General features: G+C 34.4%; 2 protein-coding genes across 3 annotated transcripts in view; one reads left to right on the top strand and one right to left on the bottom strand.

Moving 5' to 3' along the window:
* Window positions 1–16713, bottom strand: part of LOC116843640 (Down syndrome cell adhesion molecule-like protein Dscam2) — a 313414-nt gene extending 296701 nt beyond the window's left edge. Inside the window, exon 1 of the mRNA XM_032814198.1 lies at window positions 16586–16713. The gene's annotated coding sequence lies outside the window, so the exon portion shown is untranslated. The remainder of the gene's footprint in view (window positions 1–16585) is intronic.
* LOC116843642 (solute carrier family 41 member 1) lies at window positions 2289–15982 on the top strand. Of its 2 annotated transcripts, XM_032814206.1 has the most exons (9): window positions 2289–3022; window positions 6622–6732; window positions 6945–7214; window positions 8631–8923; window positions 10513–10843; window positions 11248–11542; window positions 12247–12452; window positions 12694–12842; window positions 12931–15982. In XM_032814206.1, the coding sequence occupies exons 3-9, from the start codon at window positions 6947–6949 to the stop codon at window positions 13111–13113; spliced, it is 1725 nt and encodes a 574-aa protein (XP_032670097.1). In that variant the 5' UTR covers window positions 2289–3022; window positions 6622–6732; window positions 6945–6946; the 3' UTR covers window positions 13114–15982. The 2 variants fall into 2 exon arrangements, with proteins under 2 accessions (XP_032670097.1, XP_032670098.1); XM_032814207.1 differs by lacking the exons at window positions 2289–3022; window positions 6622–6732; window positions 6945–7214 and adding an exon at window positions 7306–8284.
* Window positions 16714–20740: the final 4027 nt, after the last annotated feature.

Here is a 20740-nt window from a genome sequence, read left to right as displayed (position 1 = left end):
ACTGAGAAAAAAGTAGTTGAGTTAATAAGACTTTACTTAGACGAACAAAATTTATTCAAACAAACGTTTAGTTGATTAAACAAATTATATTGTTGCTGAGATATAATTAGTTTGATCAGTAACTATAGCCCGTATTCTGAGTATTTAACAATAAATGAGCCTCTAAAAGTGGCTTATAAACTTTCTGATTGGTTATGAGTATTTTACAGATTCATTTATCGTTAAAAGAGAACTCAGGGTAAAGCTCCTATTTAGAGGACCTCCCTCAGATGACCTTGACATATGTTATAGAGGTCACCCTCCTGAGTGATTTTCTAAAGATTTTAGCCGTCGTTCGTTGTTTGTTAAAAAGTTATTAACAAAAAAAGGTGTATGAATGTAACGTAATTTCTCAAGACAGTTCTATAAAATATACACTTTTCCTTTCACTTTTGGACAGGCACCTTAAAAGATGCCTGTCTCTAGCCGTGTAATTGAGGGTCTATTTTCCCCAGACACTCCGCACCGCGGCGGGAGGGGGACAAGTCTGTTGTACTTAAACTAAAGAATGAGAATTTGTCAAAAGTGAAAGGAAAAGTGTATATTTTATAGAACTGTCTTGAAAAATTACGTTACATTCATACAACTTTTTTTGTTAATGACTTTTTAACAAACAACGAGCGACGGCTAAAATTTTCAGAAGGTCACTCAGGAGAGTGACCTCTATAACATATGTCAAGGTCAAGGTCATCTGAGGGGGGTCCCCTAAACAGGAGTTTTACCAATTTGCTTTCGTTAATATAATCATAAATAATGTATAATTTTACGAAGGAATATTTTCGCGCACACCGTATATTTTTTTCGCAGACGTTCCAGACGCTTCAGCTTAAGCTATGTAATTGTTGCTGATGCACATCAAACGACAGGTGTAATTAATGGTCGTACGGTGAAGATACCGTCAATCGTTATCGTCGAAGAGTGACACACGCGAAATTGCCAACGTGGAAAATTTTCACAATAGGTCCCACAGAAAATAAGTGACACTCGTTTCATCGCCGATACGGTATTTCCCCGTTCCGGCGTAACGATCGTCACGAAATAACGTGAATCCCGGCGTAAAGGCCATATGTGTTTACATGCACGGAATGTCGATCACACATCCGTATATTGTATCAGTAATATTCATGACACACGTAATACTAATGGCACATACGCCATACGCATGAAAAAACGAAGCGATTCGTTAACGAGCGAGTTAAAGTTTGAATAAGCACATACGCGTATCGGAGAAGGTGCATACGTACTAATCGATTTATGACTCACTTCTGTGCGCTGATGATCGTCTCTAGGCAAGCATCTTAAAACCATATTAATGACTTTGTGACGCAAGTTGTTCAACTTACGTCATATTTCAGTGTCGTCATCGTTCGCACGAATGAAGTCATAAAAATACGCATATGCTTTTGAAACGGTTTGAATACATTTTCCTGAATGCAATTTGGAATGCAGCCAATAGTCAGTCAGTATGTCAGAGAATTTAATAATAGTCATATGATAATCACCGTATAACGCTAGCTTAATGAAAACTGACAAGCAATTTGCATTAAATGAATGAACGTCTGCGCGCGATCGTATCCTGATATCTTAATGTTCACAACCTAATCACATTTTATATTACTTATTGAAGAATGAGAAAAGCATATACGGAGAGAATATTATAGTAAAAATTATAATATAATTATAATGCAATTTTAGTATATATATAAAGTCCGGGAACAGATTAGCACTATTATGAAAATTATAATAAAACATAATAAAAATGATCATAAACATGGATAACTTTTACTACATTTATGGTTACTTTTACTATATTTTATTATAATTTTCGTAATAGTAATAATTTATTCCCGGACTACACTAAAATTGCATTATAATTTTTATTACAACATTCTCTCTACTTCTAGCAACTAAGTAACAATTGCGACTTATTTATGATATTCCCTTAATAAGCCGGAAAGCAACATGATAACTGATAAATATTTGTCGTTCATTAACGATATGTATCAGCTGGCATTTTTTTTATTTTTAATACTCATTAAATTAAACTAAACAGCAAAAAATTAAACTCTAATATACTTCTAGTTAAAAATATGTTAATATAAATGTTAATAAAATGTTAATATAAATGCATATAAATGTTTATTGTAAAAATACAGTCATATATCATTAAATTAATAGTAATCTTCAGTCAAAGTTATTTTGAAAAAATAATTCTCGTTAGAATCAACCAAAGAAAAAAACAAGTTCTTTTAAAGGAAATATCGATTTTTCAAAGAAAGGATTTTTCGAAGGTTTTGAGCGATGAATGGGAATAGAGTATACCCTACTTCTGTGTTTCTTATAAAGGACCTGCATTCCAACATAAGCTTTTAGTTCCTAGCCTGACGTGTCGTTCGTCAGTCGTGTCTTCTTCAGTTCAAGCGATCAGTGATCAGGAATTATCGAAACTTTCACGGGAGCAGAGGGAAGTCTCATTAATTTCTAACACGCTCGCTAAGGCGATTCGTGATTTACCTTAAGATTCGACTCCCACCTTCGACCGGCTTGACGAGATAGCGCACGTGCATACTCGTCGAGGCAGGTATACGAGCAAAGAGCGAGGAGGTAGTGACAATCGAGTTACGGCTTCCTTTTATCAGTCAAGCTGAACCGCGCGAAGTACGCGGATCAACCAAGACACTGAGCGTGCGTTCCAAATATCAAGGAAAACACCGACTTTCTCTTTGTCTTCAGTGCACGTGATTTTTATCATAACGCTAAAGTTTTAACGGCCTGCTTGTATAGTGCACGGGTGGTTTATCGTAAAATCTCATGTGAAAAAAATACATGACTTGCACAGAAGAAAAGACACATCCAGTTTCACTGTGATTCAGAGAAAAACGTCAAGATCCTTACTGCTACCATAAATAACGGATTTTTTCACCAATCAGAATCTATTGAAGAACTTCGACACGCTGGCGTACATTCAACCTGAGATACCTACGTGAGTATCATCGTAAAATCTGCATTATTTGTCTTATCTTTTCAGACTTCTTTTCATATTTGTTTCCTCTTTCTCTCTTTTCCTGTTTTCTCCTTTTCTCTTTTTTTTTCTACCTGTAGCTAGTGCATTCTGAGAGTTTTATTGTCTGTGAGTAATATAGATATAGCTTCATTGTCTCGATAAAATATAGATCAAAGATTACTATCGATAAATACAATTATGATGTACATCTTAACCTATGAGAGTACAAGCAGATTTATTGAGCGCACGAAATATATACATTTATAAATTTTTATTTGTAGCATTCCGACTTTCTTTTCATTAATATAAGGAAAAACAAAAAAAGAATCATTTATTCGTATTTGCAGATAAAAAAAATATGTCAAATAACTGGAGATTTAATAAAACGAATTATAAACCATGTAACAAATCAAAATTTTATAAAATGTTATATATATAAATAAACAATTACGTGGTACAATAGTACAACATACATTGACTAATATATTTTGAAAGCTAGTAGTAAAATAAAATGAAGTGCAATTTGCAACATGACGTTTAAAGTCTTCTCGACATTTAATTTTTTGTTTTCAAATCAACGTAAGTCTCTTTCAGTAATATACCTAGACTAATAGTTAACATATCTGTCGTGCCGTCGTTATAACGTTGCGAAGCAACTTGAAAGAACAACTTGACATTTGTGAAATTTCGGATTTTTATTGTCTGTGTAAAAATAAAAGTACCTTTAAAGCGATTATTGCGTATAATAAATGCGATTTTTAATACATTATCTTGAACGAAGTTTAAAGTGGAAATGTATTATCTGTCTGGATATGTAATTCACAAGAATTATATAATTTAACATACGATAATATAATGTATCACGAAGATATTCGTACAACAGTTTATAGAGTAATCGTTGAAATATATGATTAGATGCAGATTACAAATGATCGTTGAAATATATGATTAGGTGCAGATTGCAAATCAAATTACCTTAATTATATCATATTAACATCATATTTACCGAACTTAATCATCCATTAAGATCATCTATTTATTTAGGCCCGATTCCATCAACATTCTTAAACATTGATTGAACTTTCACCTGAGTTTTATTTGAAAAAAGTTTAAATTCACATTAAAACTTAATTGACGATATTAATGAAACCGGATATATTAGTCAATAAGTAAAGTAAAGATTTACAGATTGCTGTGTCGTATTGTTAATTCTCATTTTTTTATTATTTAATATTTACTCCGGTATACGACCTTCAAATCTTCCACGACAATTCGCCGTCGAGAGTGCCGTTGATATATTTCGCAGGATTTAAGTCGATCTTTTCCGTATTTTTGCAAATTGCAGAATCAAAGGTCGCGTTCGAACGTGGAAAAGGCGCGCGCGTCCCTTTCTCGCACGCGCGTGCGTAATTCAATTCTGACGACACGTGCGATCAAATTAAATCGCGGCGCGAGAGAGCGAGTTGCCTATCACCCTCACGGCACTCTTGCTGATTCTGCACATTACGTTATGCGAGACCTCAGAACGTTAGCTGGTCAGAGCAACGACTTGACCGGTCGTAATTATCAATCACCGAAGATATATCATGACTTCCTTAATTTTCCCCTCAATCATCAATAATAATTAACGACACAGTTTGTACATAGCTTGACACTCTATTAATAATAAAAAGGAGATTCCTTTTCTTCTTTTTTTTTGAGAAAAATTAAGTATATCTCTCGATTAATATATGTTCATATTTACCCGAAACAATTCGGATTATACTACAGTAGATGGAAGAATATCGGTCATTAACCGATTGGTATTATTTTAATTCTTATCACAGCAAATAAATAACGTTACTAGTTCAAGGCTTAATATTTTTGTAATATCTATGAGCCTCAACAGGTAGAACAGCGACACTGATAAGCTTGCGATTAATATTTTTACAGACAATTTACGACGTCTGTACGAAAGGACGCAAGTTAAATTACTCACTATTATTCAGTATTGATTTTCTATCCGACGAGCGTTCTTGCTGTCCGTTATGAATTATGCGAGATGCTACCCTCCCCCCTCTCCTCTTTTCCCCTTCTTGACGAACAATTAGGTTTATATTAAACTATCGATTTCGTACATTTGTAAGATCTCCGCGATGAGCACGCGAGTTTTCAGGTTTCCACTCCTGAAACGTGGATCTGGTTTAAGTTCTTGGACACCACCTGCGTCCTAAGAATCGCGTTACGTGTACATAAACGTAATGGTTTTACGTAACAGGGTTTCACAATTTCTGCAACCATAGTCTCTCATTTCTCTCGTCCTTGCATCTTTACATTCTCATTGTCAGTCCTTCTTTACTTCTTTCTTTTTTTATTAAATAAGTTTAAATAAAGTAACTTATACATATAAATAAGTTTAAATAAGTTTAAATAAGTAACATAAATATAACTCTAATTTTAAACGAAGTAACTTTTATATAAATACTGCTCTTTTACACAATGTTAAATTAGCAAAGTTGTACACTGTAATACCATTATCGTTACTGTTTCTTTTTTTCGATAACGATCGTTAATTTTTTTCTATTTGTAATGGTAACGAATTCAATCATTATTTTTATCGTCACTTTAGTTATCTCTATTCAATAGATGATATATTAGTTGCGCGCAAATAACATGTATTAGATATTCTTGATTAGATAGAAATATATCGATATTCGCTGGAAGACTACATGGTTTTATCTTATTCCTCATTTAAAATTATTGTTAGAACAAAGTCGGATTTTGCAATATGTAGTTGTAAAAAATTTTTAATAAATTTAATAAATTTAATAATAGGTATGTGCTTAGTATAGCACACACAACACGTTGACATACAAAACTATACTTTCGAAATGGTGCAAGAATCCCTCGGCGAGGGACCGTGACGTGTGGAAGAATGTATCTGTACAGACCAAGAACGGGTTGTAGTGATGATGATGCTTAGTACAATTCACTTTGATGATGATGATGCTTAGTACAATTCACTTTTATAAGAAACCATGGGACAGAGAATTACACTAAGCATATCTACTATTAAATTTATTAAAAATATTTAAAAGTCAAATTGCAAAATCTTTGCACTAACAATAATTTTTATATGAGGAATAATAAAAGATAAAAAGATAGAACCAAGTTCATAAAGAAACATTAGTTCTCTGAGTCAGGATTATTGCAGTTTTAAATGGTTTGTCCTTTTTAAAATAAACTGGCTGCACTAGAAATAATAATTTAAGCTTAAAAATAATAATTTAATTTTAAAATCAATTACGTATTTTATTTATTATAATATTATAAAGAAGTAACGAAAAAATAACAAACTGTTACTTTTTTAGTAAAAGTAACAGTAACGAATTACTTTAAAATTAATAACGAGTAACGATAACGCGTTATTTTTTTTAGTGACGTTCCTACTAGTTTACTGCAATTTTATATAATGAGGAACTGTTACGGTATAGTCATAGATATCTAAATTGCTAATAATTTGATGGCTCATCACATCTAACACCGGCAAACAGCAATTTTTACGTTTCTAATTTCAATTGCATTTTTACTTTTTATAGGTTAAGACCTGCGAAAATAGGCAGGAGCAATGTAAACTTGTCGCAGATCGATCCTAAGATCCTCCGACCCCGTACTAGATACTACAACATTGTACGTCAACACCGAATTCGGTATGTACATACGTTAAATTTGAACGGCACGTTTTAAGCAAAATCTATATATTTTGCGGAATTCACCGTAGTTTTAGTAACAGAAATACTTTACAGTTAAATGTGCATTTCGTTTAGTTGTGTATCCATTATTCATGCCGTTTAACTAACACAACAATTACTTAAGAATTTCGAAAGAAAAATATCTATCTCATCAAAATGTTTGATTTTAGCCATGGTCGCTTTTCCGGACTCGACTACTGAGTTAGTGTTGCTGAGCGATAACGGTCTCAGGTCGCACGACTACAGAATCCCCATTAACATAACGGAACATGACAATTCCGGGAAAGTAAAAGATGAAGCATTTACTATGCCTCGCGTCATGATGGCGAATGGGCAGACTAATTATGCGTTAAAGATCGAGAGCATAGATACGATCGACAAGCTAAATATCCCGGCGAAAAACATCAATATGGGACCCGACGTTGTGAAGAAAGTCGTCGGTAAGCAATATTGACAATTAACGCACGCGCGCGTGCTCTATGATTTTTATTAATATTTAAACATATTAAAGTAATTAACACACGCCGGTTTAAATTCCACAAGTGCGTTTTCGCAAAGAGTTCCGCGTAACAAAGAGTCTTGTATGTACGTTACGAAAAGTTTTACTCTTTATGAGACTTCACCGAGCATGAAATTCAAAGTGTATGGCTGACCAATAATATAAAACGTAACGAGGAACACTTAACATAAAAATATAAATTACGGAAGATAAAGGAACTGCGAGTTACAAATTCTGCCATAAAACTGATAATTTTATACACATTTATCAACTTATCGACTTACACGTGATGACCTTTACGTTATTGTCATCTTTTTCGTGTTTTCTGACATTCTTCTCTTATCTACCTAGTAAAAGTTATTGAAATACTGATAGGCGTAAAGGTTTTTTCATGATTTAACTTTATTGACTCGAACGAAAATACACGCGAGCGACAAGGTGTTCAAGAAACATTGTACATCTACCAAACGAATCGAATGTCCGTGTTGCGTCACGTAAAAATTTCACGGATGTCGTGCGAATTTATTTGAGATACAAATTCCCGCAGTTTTACACGATTAGCATGCGACGGTGGAGTGCAATATGGCGAGATATGATCTGGTCGGTAGAGACACTTAGCGCTTAACAAATTCGGCAACGTAATCGACATCTGATAACACCACGAGCCCATTGTGTCTCTTTAACACGCGAAATTCTGAACCGACAAGTGGTGAATGGATTAATAGTCGCACGCTATGATGAATCGGTCGCGAATATAACGACGAAAGGTCGCGCGGTGTATACAATGACAACGAAGATACTGTCTCTATAATAATGTGCCACAAGCCGTAGAATTCAGAATGCCGTGAAATCACGCCGGTTTATAATGTCACACGGAGAGGATGTGCGTTCAGTGACCATATCGTGCTGTTTACCCGTCTATAGACGAAATGTAATTCTTCATGTGTTTGCATACGGATAACAAGATCGTCGAAACGCCAAGAGCCATTAAAATACCGATTATCTGAATCAGTGAGTCTTTCGATCTTGTTTCACTTAAAGTTTTAAATCTCATATAAATCTCAACCAAACAAATTTCAGGGGCAAGTACAAGGTTAATTAATTACAGTCTGGACAAAAAAAATATATCGCGCAATACGAAGTTCATTTAATACGAAAATTTTATATTCTTTCACTTTTAAAACATAAACAGCACGATTGAGTCCTGAATCTTTCTTAATAATTCCACACATTTAATTTAATTTAATTATAATTATAATTATAATTTTGTCTAAGTCTCTCTCTTTCTCTCTCTCTCTCTCATTTCCTACTGTTAATTGGTTAAGAATTTATATAACATGTAAGGATATGTCAACAGCTGGTCTAAAGTGCCCCGATGATCAGAACGACAAAGACAAAAAGAGCATGTCCGACGATAATCTCGGCAAAAGTGGAGGATCTCTTTCTAGCGGCAGCTCCATTGTAACAATTACTTCGTCGGTCTCCACTTCCACAGATCCCGATCCAAATGGCTCTAATAGTTCGGATGGAAACGAGAATAAAGACATCAGGACAGAAAAGTGGTGCTACACGATTTTACAAGTTTCAGTGCCTTTCTTCGTCGCCGGTGTTGGCACTATTGGCGCCGGCTATATTCTTAACACGGTGAAGGTAAGGACGCTCCCTGGAGCAGCCATAAAATCGGAAAAGAAAGAATTCGAATGAAACATAAGTTGTTCATTTTTTTCTTAGACTGTCCCTTATCGACGCGTTGTTTGTCACTGTCTGAAGATAAAAGAACGTAGATCTATCGTGCTAAGACAGTCTTCGTCTTTTTTATCGGGTCTTATGCACTTTATCGATCATGCGAAGTAGGATACGGTGTCGTTCTTGACGCGACACTCGCGCAATTGTATAAGCACTTTAAGTGCCTCCCGCATTCTTGAGTAACGATCTTTGAGATTTGTGACCACTTAGCTTAACTCAAGATCGCAAAACAGCAGCACAATTAATTTAAAACAAGATAATCTCAAGTTAGTCTTTATTATAAACTTACATTTTTAAACCATCTTACTTTAAAATAAATTTAAATGTTCGAGCATAAGAACGACAAAAAGTCAACTCGACGTCTTTCACTATATGATGCGTATATTAATGAATATATTGTGCCCTTCAAATTCCTGTTATTGTAATGACGTTTTTTAAACATTATTATGATAACAAATACAAGTAAAAAGCATACTGTATATCTAGAAGAACCACAATTGAATCGCGACTTCTTTTATCAACCGGTCAACATTTAATAAAGGATCTCGCACAAAATATGTGGGAAAAGTGATTTTAGTCAAATCATCTAAAAATTGGATATGTTATAGTTTTTGACCTCTACATCACAAATTCCATGGGTAAATCTTCGAACATGGACAAATTTTTTTACTATAGGTGTTTGAAAGCGGCAATATTAGGTTCACCTAAGCTGAATAGTTCGATATGTGACAAACCGTAGGGTTCCTATACCTGCTAACACACACACCGCACATATACATACAAGAGATCAATCATCCACCATATCCATATTGTTGATCCTGGGTAACGCGAAAAGTGGGAAACAAAGCAAAGTCACACATAACACACACGCATGCATGCACACACATACCAATATACATACTTATTTTCACATACAATGTCGAACTAATCAATAGATCTTCAGTGTATGTGAATCTAATATTGTCGCTTTCGAACACTTTTAGCAAAAAAATCTGTTCATGTTCGAAGGTTTTACCCATGGAATCATTTTTACAATCTTACCGCAACATATGCATACCAATTTCTAAAGTACATTAAACGATGAAGTTTAATCTAAAACTATCTAAAATAAATAATTTTATAAATCAATGCTCTCTTTGTTCTCTATTTTTTTCTTAACTGGCTTATGCCAGTTTTTATCAACGTGGATTAATCTTAAATGTGAGTTTAAATCTTTGTCTGAATAAAGTTTAAACTTGAATTAATATTTAATCGACATTGGCAGAAATGGAGCTTCCTAAAGATTAAAGTTTAAGTCAGAAAAAGATAAAGAGAAAGAAACAGAAAGCAAAAAACAAATCGCAAATCTGGACTAACCGATGTCGAGACAACGGAAGGAGCAAGAAAACAATTGACGTTAAAGTCCCCTTAAATTCGACGATTCTTATATTTAAATTTATATATATTTATATTTATATTTAAATTTAAATTCTCTTATATTTGTGTAATTACAGAACTGGGAGGTGTTCAGGACAGTCTCACAACTATTGATCTTAGTGCCTGCGCTACTTGGATTAAAAGGAAATCTCGATATGTGCTTGGCGTCGCGACTGAGCACGCAAGCGAACTTAGGCAACATGCACGACTTTCGTGAGACTGTCAAAATGATAATTGGTAACATCGCTCTGGTGCAAATCCAGGCGATCGTCGCGGCTATCTGTGTGGCGCTGTTCGCTATGACAGTGGGCGCAATTACAGACGCCAACAACACTTTCGTCTGGAATCATGCGGTGCTGTTGGCGACCTCGAGCGTTAGCACGGCGACCAGTTCCTGCTTCATCTTAGGTAAACCTCTCACCCGTTTTATTAACACTGATTAACAAATATCACTTACTCTCGCAACCGTGAGTCGACATCTGTCAGGAGATTGTCCGCCGTCTCCATTCGTTCGTGATTTGATCATCGACCGCTCGATCGCACTTTAGTATTAGCGACGTTTGTTATTGCAGCTTGCAACTCGGATGCACATTATACTTACAGATGCGTGTTCTAATGTGTGTTTCTTGCTATATATAAAGATCTACAATTTTCCTTCTTTTTGTGCATTGCGGATTTTTACGTCAACGCGGATTGACTTTTTCGCTTCAAATGCGCGAATGTTCCAGCGTCTCGCTGAGAGATCACGTATTGCTACATGCATGCAATTCATGCCACCCTCTCATTAACATTCAATCGTTTTTCCTCCGCAGATTTCCTCTTGATCGCCGTCATCATGTTATCGTACCGATGTAAATTGAATCCGGATAACTTGGCGACTCCCTTGGCGGCGTCCTTCGGTGATGTCGTGTCCATCAGTGTTTTATCCGGCATCTCGTCGCAGCTCTACCTCAGGTTGGACACCGAGATATGGGTGTTATACGTCATCCTCGTGTTATACCTCCTACTCTTACCATGTTGGATTATGATTGTGTTGAAGAACGAATACACGAGAAAAGTTTTGAAGACTGGTTGGGTTCCAGTATTATCCGCTCTCTTCATCAGTGGGTTAGTTCAATATGCCATCTCTTAAATAATTTATTTCAATAAATTCGTATTCTGCCAATGTTTCATATATTTTTTTCAACAATTTCAGAGAGTATAACCAAATTTATCCATCAAATTATTTGCTTGTATTAGCTTTTATTCTATTATTATTTAGCTTTATTTTTAATTTATACAAAAATTTATATTATATTAATACAGAGTGCTTAAAAAAAAGGTTACACATGAAACACTTATATCCTAATCCAGGTAGCAAGGTGATGTCTAAAGATATTATTAAGACATCTATAATAAGTCATTTTAATGACATCTTTAGATGTCACTTTGTTATCTGGGAAACATAATAGATCTCCACAGGACATCCTAAAGATATCATGAGAACATCCTCAGGATATTCCTTGGAGGTCTTGCTGTCTGGATATAGAAGTAACTTTTTTAGAGAAACAGAACTGTTTATTACGATTGAATAAATTCTTCATATAACTGTCATGTTAACATTTTTTTTAAGCATCTTGTATATAAATTATATTTTATTATAATACATGTTAATACAATATAATATAACATGTTGTATTATAATATGTACATAATATAAAATTTATATACACACACATAACTTATATTAATAATTAGTATTTTGTATTTCATTAATATTTCATTAAACTTAATGTTTTATTTATATAATTATATCATTCTCTAATTTTTAGCTTTGGCGGATTAATTCTTGATCGTGTTGTCAATATATATCAAGGATTTGCAATTTTCCAACCAATCATTAACGGTATTGGTGGCAATCTCGTGTCAGTCCAAGCATCTCGTACTTCTACAATGCTACATCAGTCTTCTGTTATGGGAATTCTGCCACCATATGCCAAAATATTTATAGCACCATGGAAAGCACTTTTCAAAGGATGTACGTAATACATTTAAATTAGAATCAAATTCAGAAAAGTTCATTCATATTAACACTGTTATTGCCAACAAATATTTTTTCATAGATAATTGTGAATATCCTTTATGCATAGTTTCTTTCTATATTCCTGTATTTTTCTCATCTATAATTAAGCAAACAGATTCATTGTTCTGAATAATACGATTTCAATATAGGAATTTACTATGCAACCATTCAATAAATGTTACTTCTTTATAAACAGTTCCAACCGCTAAGACTGCTAGAATGCTCATCGGCATGGCGATTATCGGTCAACTGATCTTCGTGTTTGTCGCTGATTACGTGAATCAAGACAATTGCACGTTGCACGCATACTTCGTGGTCTCCTACGTGATTGTCTCCGTCTTACAAGTAAGTTATGCAATAGACTCGATAAGTTCCTATTTTTATTAGAAATATGAGAGAGCCAGCAGATATAACGAAATTCTCTCTGTATCAGGTGATGTTCCTGCTGTATATCGCGCATGTAATGATCCATGCCATGTGGCGATATAAAATGGATCCCGACAACTCAGCAATTCCCTATTTAACAGCATTGGGAGATCTCAGTGGATCGCTGTTCCTAGCGTTGGCCTTCTGGTTTATATATGCAATACACGAGGAATATTGCGCAAGTAAATAAGTTTGCGGCACAACGCAGAACAATTAGATTTAAAGTTAAAATAGTCACACACAATATAGAAGAGTAATAATAATTCATAATAATTTTTAGCGATAATTTTACTAAAACAAAAATAAACAAATTAATTGTCGCCAAGATAAATTGAATTTAATTTTTCACGGCTTTTATTTAAAATGACTGGCAAAACTGAATAAGAGACAATAGCCAGAATGACTCGATTAATATTCTCGAAAAAAATAATAGAGCCGGAACGATATTGGAAATAAAGACGAGGGATGTAGAAAGAAAAATACTCACGTTAGATATGTAATTTAAATAATCGTTATTGACTGTTGGTTAATCGTTAATGCTAACGTGAACGAGTAATCCACAATTGTAAGACAGAAACTGTTCGATCGATTAGCCGAGATCAATACGATAATTATAGTTGTAATTTTAGCAGGCACAATTTTCTTCAACATGTCGCGCATTTTTTCGGCGACATGAATATCTCGCAACTCAATAGAAGCCTAGTCAACTTAGTAGCAAAAATTCAATAGCATCTAAAAGATATTTAGAGAATGTGATAAATATTCGCCTTTTAGATATCATTTATACATTCATGCTATTTTAATAATAATGTCGCAACTTAACAGAAGGAAGTACAATAGCGTTGCGACACATGCTAGTTTTAAGATAGCAATCGTAACTTATCAGATCATGAATAGTCGTGAATTAAGCAAACGTATCTCTAAGAATTTATAATCTTAGAGTTTGCTGAAATTTGATTTGTACATATACCAATATTAGGCAAAATATATTCACGGGTAACACCGATTTTAGACAACATAAAATTCCATAAAATAGTAAAGTTTTATTTCTAATTTTATGTATTGTGCAAAATACGGAACACATTTAAATATTTATACGCATATACACACAAATCTGCAGATATAATATTCTGATTTTTCAAATCTTATATGTATATAAATATATACAAATAAGAAGTTATACTAATAAGAGTTCTGTTGCAAATTGTCTAAAATAGGTTTAATGAACATATGGTGGTCAATAGTTTTGAATATGCATTTTAACATATGTTAAAAATGTATATTAGTATATATTATATATATACTAATATATTTATACAAAAATGCACATTTTTACACATGTTAACTATTTATATAAATAATTTTAAAAATTTATAAACATATATATATATACATATATCTATATTTTTTCTTACAAATGCATATTCAATACAAATAAAAAGCAGAATCTTGTTGCTAGTTGTCGGAAATAGGCATCTCTAATGATCAAATGATTTTGAATATGCATTTATATGACTTCTTTAAATATATATTAAAAAATATATATATATATTAGTATATATTATATATATACTAATATATTTATTAGTATATATTATATATATACTAATATATTTCTAAAAATGCATACTTTTACACGAGAAATATGTCAGCATATTTTATATAAATAATTTATATACATATAAGTATATTTTTCTTACAAATGCATATTCAGTTCGCGAATACATTATGTCCGCTGTCACATACGTAACATTACACAATTGCGCCTGTCAAAATGACATCCCAATGTCGCATTAACTATGTGTCATTAAAGCAAATGCTGATTGCGATCTTTCTTTACCGCTGGCTTACGTATTTTGTTTAATTATGCTAGCGATTTTCAAGACAATGGTTACGTAATACGCATTGAACAACAAGTAATTAATTTCGCGTTAATTATCAGTCTTCAAACACGTGAAGAATTTGCAAGGACGCATTTCTAATGCTTTGTTATGATATTGATATGATATGCAGCTGCACCAATGTTACCATAACTAAATTTAAAAAATTTTTATCTAATTAGATGTATTGAACGAGATTACTTAACACTCGTTTTTTATCAGCACTTGTTTTTTCGCAGTTTTAACGAAGTTTTAACATAACATTAACGAATATACCGCGAATATACATGCAAAATGTCCAAAATTCAAACGATATGTTTAATATGTTAAAACCATCGGATACCAAAATGCTCGGTCTTTTAAATAATTTTAAAAATAAATTATTTTTAAGTCGTGCGTTTAATATAGAATATTTATATTCGTGTGTATTTAAAAAAAAAATGATGCATAATTGGGACATATTGTCTGCATGTATCATGCACTTAAACTGTATTAAATATAATTTTTACTATATATATATAATCTAAGTATTTTACTTGTCACAACGAATTCATTATGGGTCTGGCGAATTTTAGGATTAGTTCATTCAATTGGATCGCGTTAATGATTCATGAAGCAACAGTATTTTTCTCTCAATGAATTTTAATATTATTTAATTTTTTAATGTTATTTACTATTCAGAATAGCGAAATTACGATTGTTGTATTAACTATTTTTTTTCAGTAGATATACCGCTATGTACAATTAATTATACAAACTCAGGTAATCATCTTCCGAACAGTATTTATTAATATAGTGTATCCTTATCAGAAATGTACTTATTTATCCTAATTCTGTCCAATAATAGCATTAAATATTTCGACCTTTATATATTGTTTTAGTAATTCATCAAGTGGTGATAAATATTAATGTATCCTATGTATTTCATAACGAACCCAGCAATCACAATGTTATGTATAACATACCTATTAGTTGCAATTTCTGCAATTTTCTACTCAACATCATGTTACATTGTATAACATATATTATATAACAGCTACATTATTGAGTAAGAAATTCCAACTAATAGGCATGTTACATGTAACATTGTGTTTGCTGGGAATTATTTGTCCAAAAGTTACTGCAAATATAAAGTAACTGTATATAAAATTCTAAAATAATACTTTTAAGGAGCAACTATTAATTTTCAAGAATCAATGTTAATCTCTTTATCTTTGGATTTTAACTGATAAATTGGATATTTAACAAATAAATATAAAAAGTTCTTAAGTACACTAGATTTGTTTTATCATTGTTGCATATTCAAAACATTTAAAAAACTCATATTTATGTTAAATAAGTAAACAAGAAATAAACAAAACTACAGTACAAGTATATATAAAAGCAATTAAAACGATTAATTAATTTCTAAACAGGAATTTTAATGTTTATTTTAAATTATACAGCATAAAAGAGCGTAACTTTGACTTATCATATTAATAGTAGTTACTTAAAACTTGTCTCACATGAGATACTCAGATTTGAATTTAGACATAAGAGATAAAAGTTTTTTCAGTTAAATCATACAATACATATGACATATTTGCAATTACAATTAAATTGAAAAAATTTACATTCAAATCTAAACTCAAATCTGAGCATCTCATGTGAAATCTCGAGTTTCAAATAACACATATTAATACAAGTATCTTTCATAGTATGTCAAGTATCAAGTATGTTTCATGCAATAGACCCTTTCTTTTACATTTTAAAGAAATTGATCTTTAATTTAAGTGTACTCACCGAATTTTCTATGCACTCGGCGAATCCAAGGCAAACAATCTCGATTTGAACTCCAAACTTCCAGAACGAGACGAACGCGCGACATGTTTTAGTCGGCACTTCCGATAAATCATTCCGCGAGATATTCACTTACGACAACGCGCACAAAGCAGTCGGCAATATAGTGCGCGCGACATTGTTCCTTAGCCGACTGAAAACACGAAGGATAACGATTTGAATTTCGTGTCGTTGTAACAAAAACGGACGCGCGATACTTTGCTCGACACTCCCGTTGGCCGGTTCCGCGAGACACATATTTTCCATGTGATAATCCACGTCATCAGCAAGTCGCGAGAAATGCGAAACGGCTTCATGAGTCTGAGATGCCGCGCCATGATACTTCCTTTCATTAACTGTGAATTGGCGCCAGTTGCGATTCTCGAAATATGAATACGCGCGATACTTCACTCTGCACTCCCGACGATCGTTACGCGAGATACTCATTGTCGACGGCTTCTCGACGATATCGTGCTATAACGAACGCATGAAACTTACTTTCGGTACTCCCGACAATATTACATGCGCAAAATTGTGCTCAAATCGACTGCAGGCGTAAAGATTTGAATCTCGAACTGTAGTCAGGACGAAACATGTGTGCAATACCTTGCTCGTACGTTCCGATCGCAAAATGTATACTTTTCACAATTATTTAACGATATCTTTTCATGACAAACAGATGAAGCTTACTTTCGGCACTCCTGGCAATCACAACTTGCGCACGAGATGTGTTTTCCGCGAGTCAAAATCGCGAGAAACACAGAACGACTTCGTGAGTACGAAATGCCGTGCCATGATCCAATTGCCATAAACATTGTAGTGATTAAGATTCACGAAGTACAATCGATAGAAGTGTTGAATGAACCATCCAATCATAGTGATGCCCGTTTCTACCAACTTTGGTTAACTTAACCGGCTGGTTATTCCAACCAATTGACCAATCACATTTATCAATTCTGACTAATGAGAAATGCAATTAATTAATTTGATTGAAATAACCAATCAGTTAAATTAATAAAAATTGATAGAAACGAGCATCACCTATTTAGTAAGAAACGCGTAATACAAAATTCATAAATTATTTAAAATAGTCATAATAAGCCGTGTCAAAACAAACGATGTCGTTGCAGATTGTTCATCACATTAATCATGATTATCATATTGGAATTACGTGAACGATCGTTCAAAGAGAGATCCACACTCTGGCGAAAATTGAAATTGGAGAGTAAATTAAGTATAAACGAAGAGTGACGGAAATGTAAGTGAAGCGCTTACAAAGCGTAAATTGAAACATCGGAACGTACCCGCTTGCCGTAGTCGTGGAAATTGATCAATCGCGATCGAGTATAGAAAGAATAATCGACCGCAATTGGTCAATTTCTACAACTTATGACTCTACAACTTATGATTTCTATTGCAGACCCCGCTTTAATGTAAACTAAGTAATAAACATTCCCAGGTAGAACACAGTCATATAAAAGTCAAAGTGATATCAAATCATATAAAAGTGATATCATCTTGACGTTAAATGAAGCATTTTTATGACAATTTCATGACTTTGATATCAAAATTATTTTGGATGCTTTCCAGCTACGTTAAACTGTGTTACACAAAATCAGTTTATTGGTTGCATATTATCTTACAACATATTTTAGATAATATATGACCAATAAACTTTTGTATACGTGTGTGTCAAGATGTGTTAAGCAATTGGAAAGCACTCCATGTTTTCAATCATGCAATTATGCGCTTAGCACAGACACGAATCGTCAGAAAATAGGCGTAGAATGGACACACAACAAATCGACACTTTTACCGGCAGCGTCTGAAAATGGCCGTAGGGAACGTAGTTCCCTCAAATGGGTACAGATGGCGCATCGAACAGTGTGAAAATCGGTGTCGGCCAAAATGTATGGCGTGGCCGCTCTCAGGTTTCTATCTGTGCTTACAATGTTTATTTACCGTCGGGGAGAGATAGCACGCTTAGTTACACTTCGTGCCAATAGCGTCGCTGACGTCGTGGCGGCCAAAGTATGCGCTAGTGACGAGCAAACCTGTGCATAGTACCTGACTATTGGCACCGCTGCCAGGGCCGTTGCGGCCTGCAACAACGGCCTGTACAAACTCATCGAGCGTATCCGTTGCCGTGTCAACCCCGTTCGCCGCGACTGTGACGACGTTCGATTTATCCACCGGAGCCGTTGAGGCTCGGACATCTCGTGCGATCAGCCTCGCGACGAACGACGCATTTGCGTCGTCTACCATCATCGTGGGAGTGTATACACCGCACATATATACGGTGTGCGCGATGCTCGCGGCATCCCGTTAACCAGCCGCCCGTTTCTATAGTCGTGAGCGCCGATTCCTCGTCGTCGTGCTGAGAGAGAGATCGACGCTCGGCCTCCGCCTCGTCTCATCTCGCCTAATCGAGCCGATCATTATGCCCGCGCCGATACGCGCGCGCCTGTTGCTATCCCGCTACGCGAGCGATCTCCAGGCAAGAGGTAATAATAATGTTTATTCGAGCTCCGGGCCGAGACTCCGGAAGCTTCCAACAACTGCGGCGAGGTCGTTGTTTCCTCGTAGCTGCACTTCCTCTCACGCTCTCCTTGCTCTCTTCCCCTTTTCTCGGCGTGTGCATGTTCGCCGTTTCGTCTAGTTTCGCTTTCTAATGCGAGCAGTGCAGGGATAGGGCGCAGCTGCGAGGGCAAACTTGCACCGCGCCGGTCGTGTCGAGCGATTCTACTACGGCCGGGTTACGAAGGGCGTAGTACCTGCGACGAAGCACATCCTACCGCTCTAGTGTCTTTTTCTTTTCATCTTTTCTAATCTTTAATCTCATAGGTATCCATTTATCCAGCGACAAAGTGCATCGCGTTTGCTTTTTCCGCTCGCTCTCTCTCTCTCTTTCGTTGACTCTTCTTATCTCTTAAGTATATTTATTTAGAAACTCTCTATTTCTTCGCCGTTGGTTTTCGTTATTTTAGAACAGAATTTTAGAAACCAAGCGACAATTACTCGACTATCTCATTTGTTCCAACTACGTTTCCTTGCATTTCCTGGATTTTTAATAGGACAGACGTATCTACAAATTTTGAAAAGGAAGGATGGTCTAAAATAAACAGATTGTCTCCTAATGTTATTCATTCATTCACTATAAATTCGTCATAATATTTCTCTGAAGTAACGACTCGCAGGCTCAAAAACCGAATTTTAACGATCGTTACTGAGTGTAAGATCGCAAATATTAGGTATGTAGTTATGAGATAACATCATTGAAATGTTAAATAATTTATAAAATGAAAACTTTATTACGAAAACAAAATAAGTCGATCGTCCATGACATTTAAATATGAAATGACAGCTTAAGTTTTTTGTCTGTCTTTTCTTATTTATTCATATCAACTTTGCCTTCTTAACGATTCAAGACAGAATAGAACGATAGTAAAGTAATAGCTGATTCCAGTAATAACTGTATTTATTTAAATTATATGCAAAATGTAATTATATGCTTAGATATTCTACGTAAATTGCGCGTAACCGCGACATCTAACACTGCTTTAAAACGACACTCTTTCCACTCATCGGGCTAACTTTGCGTCTTAGGATATAGTGATGTTATAAGTAAATCTACACAAATCGGCGCTTTTAGTCTGGCTAGAATATGAATATAAAGAGAGAAAGAGAAGCGAAATGCAAAATGGATGTTCCGCATTCGATTCGTTTCAATGTGAATCTCAGCTTGTTCATCACTCTGGAATCGTCATTCGCTCTGTTACGTGACGACACTGACGTTCTGATATGGAGAATAACAGTGGCCTGTATTTGCATGTTTAGCGTTTAGACGCGACCGTTGAGTATGATTATTCATCAGTCAAAGAGTTTGACGCGACAGTGATTCAACACACTTTCCTAACATGAAAACATTGTTCTCTCAGGATTAAAGCAATGAAAAGTTCAAATCAACACTTTCTTTCACATGTTTATCTAAATTTATTTTAAATAAAATTCCTGCCTAATTCTCCCCAAGAATTTGTATATTTGAAAAAGATAAGCAATATTCTACAACTTAATAGATTTATCGTTTATCTAAACCAATTTAAAAAATTAAATTCTTTT

Source organism: Odontomachus brunneus, unplaced genomic scaffold (genome assembly GCF_010583005.1).
Source record: "Odontomachus brunneus isolate Ranch 3 - 2012 unplaced genomic scaffold, Obru_v1 Obru_scaffold_034, whole genome shotgun sequence".
Lineage (NCBI taxonomy): Eukaryota > Metazoa > Arthropoda > Insecta > Hymenoptera > Formicidae > Odontomachus > Odontomachus brunneus.
Note: the sequence above shows the minus strand (reverse complement) of the source record. Positions and strands in the feature narration are given on the sequence as shown.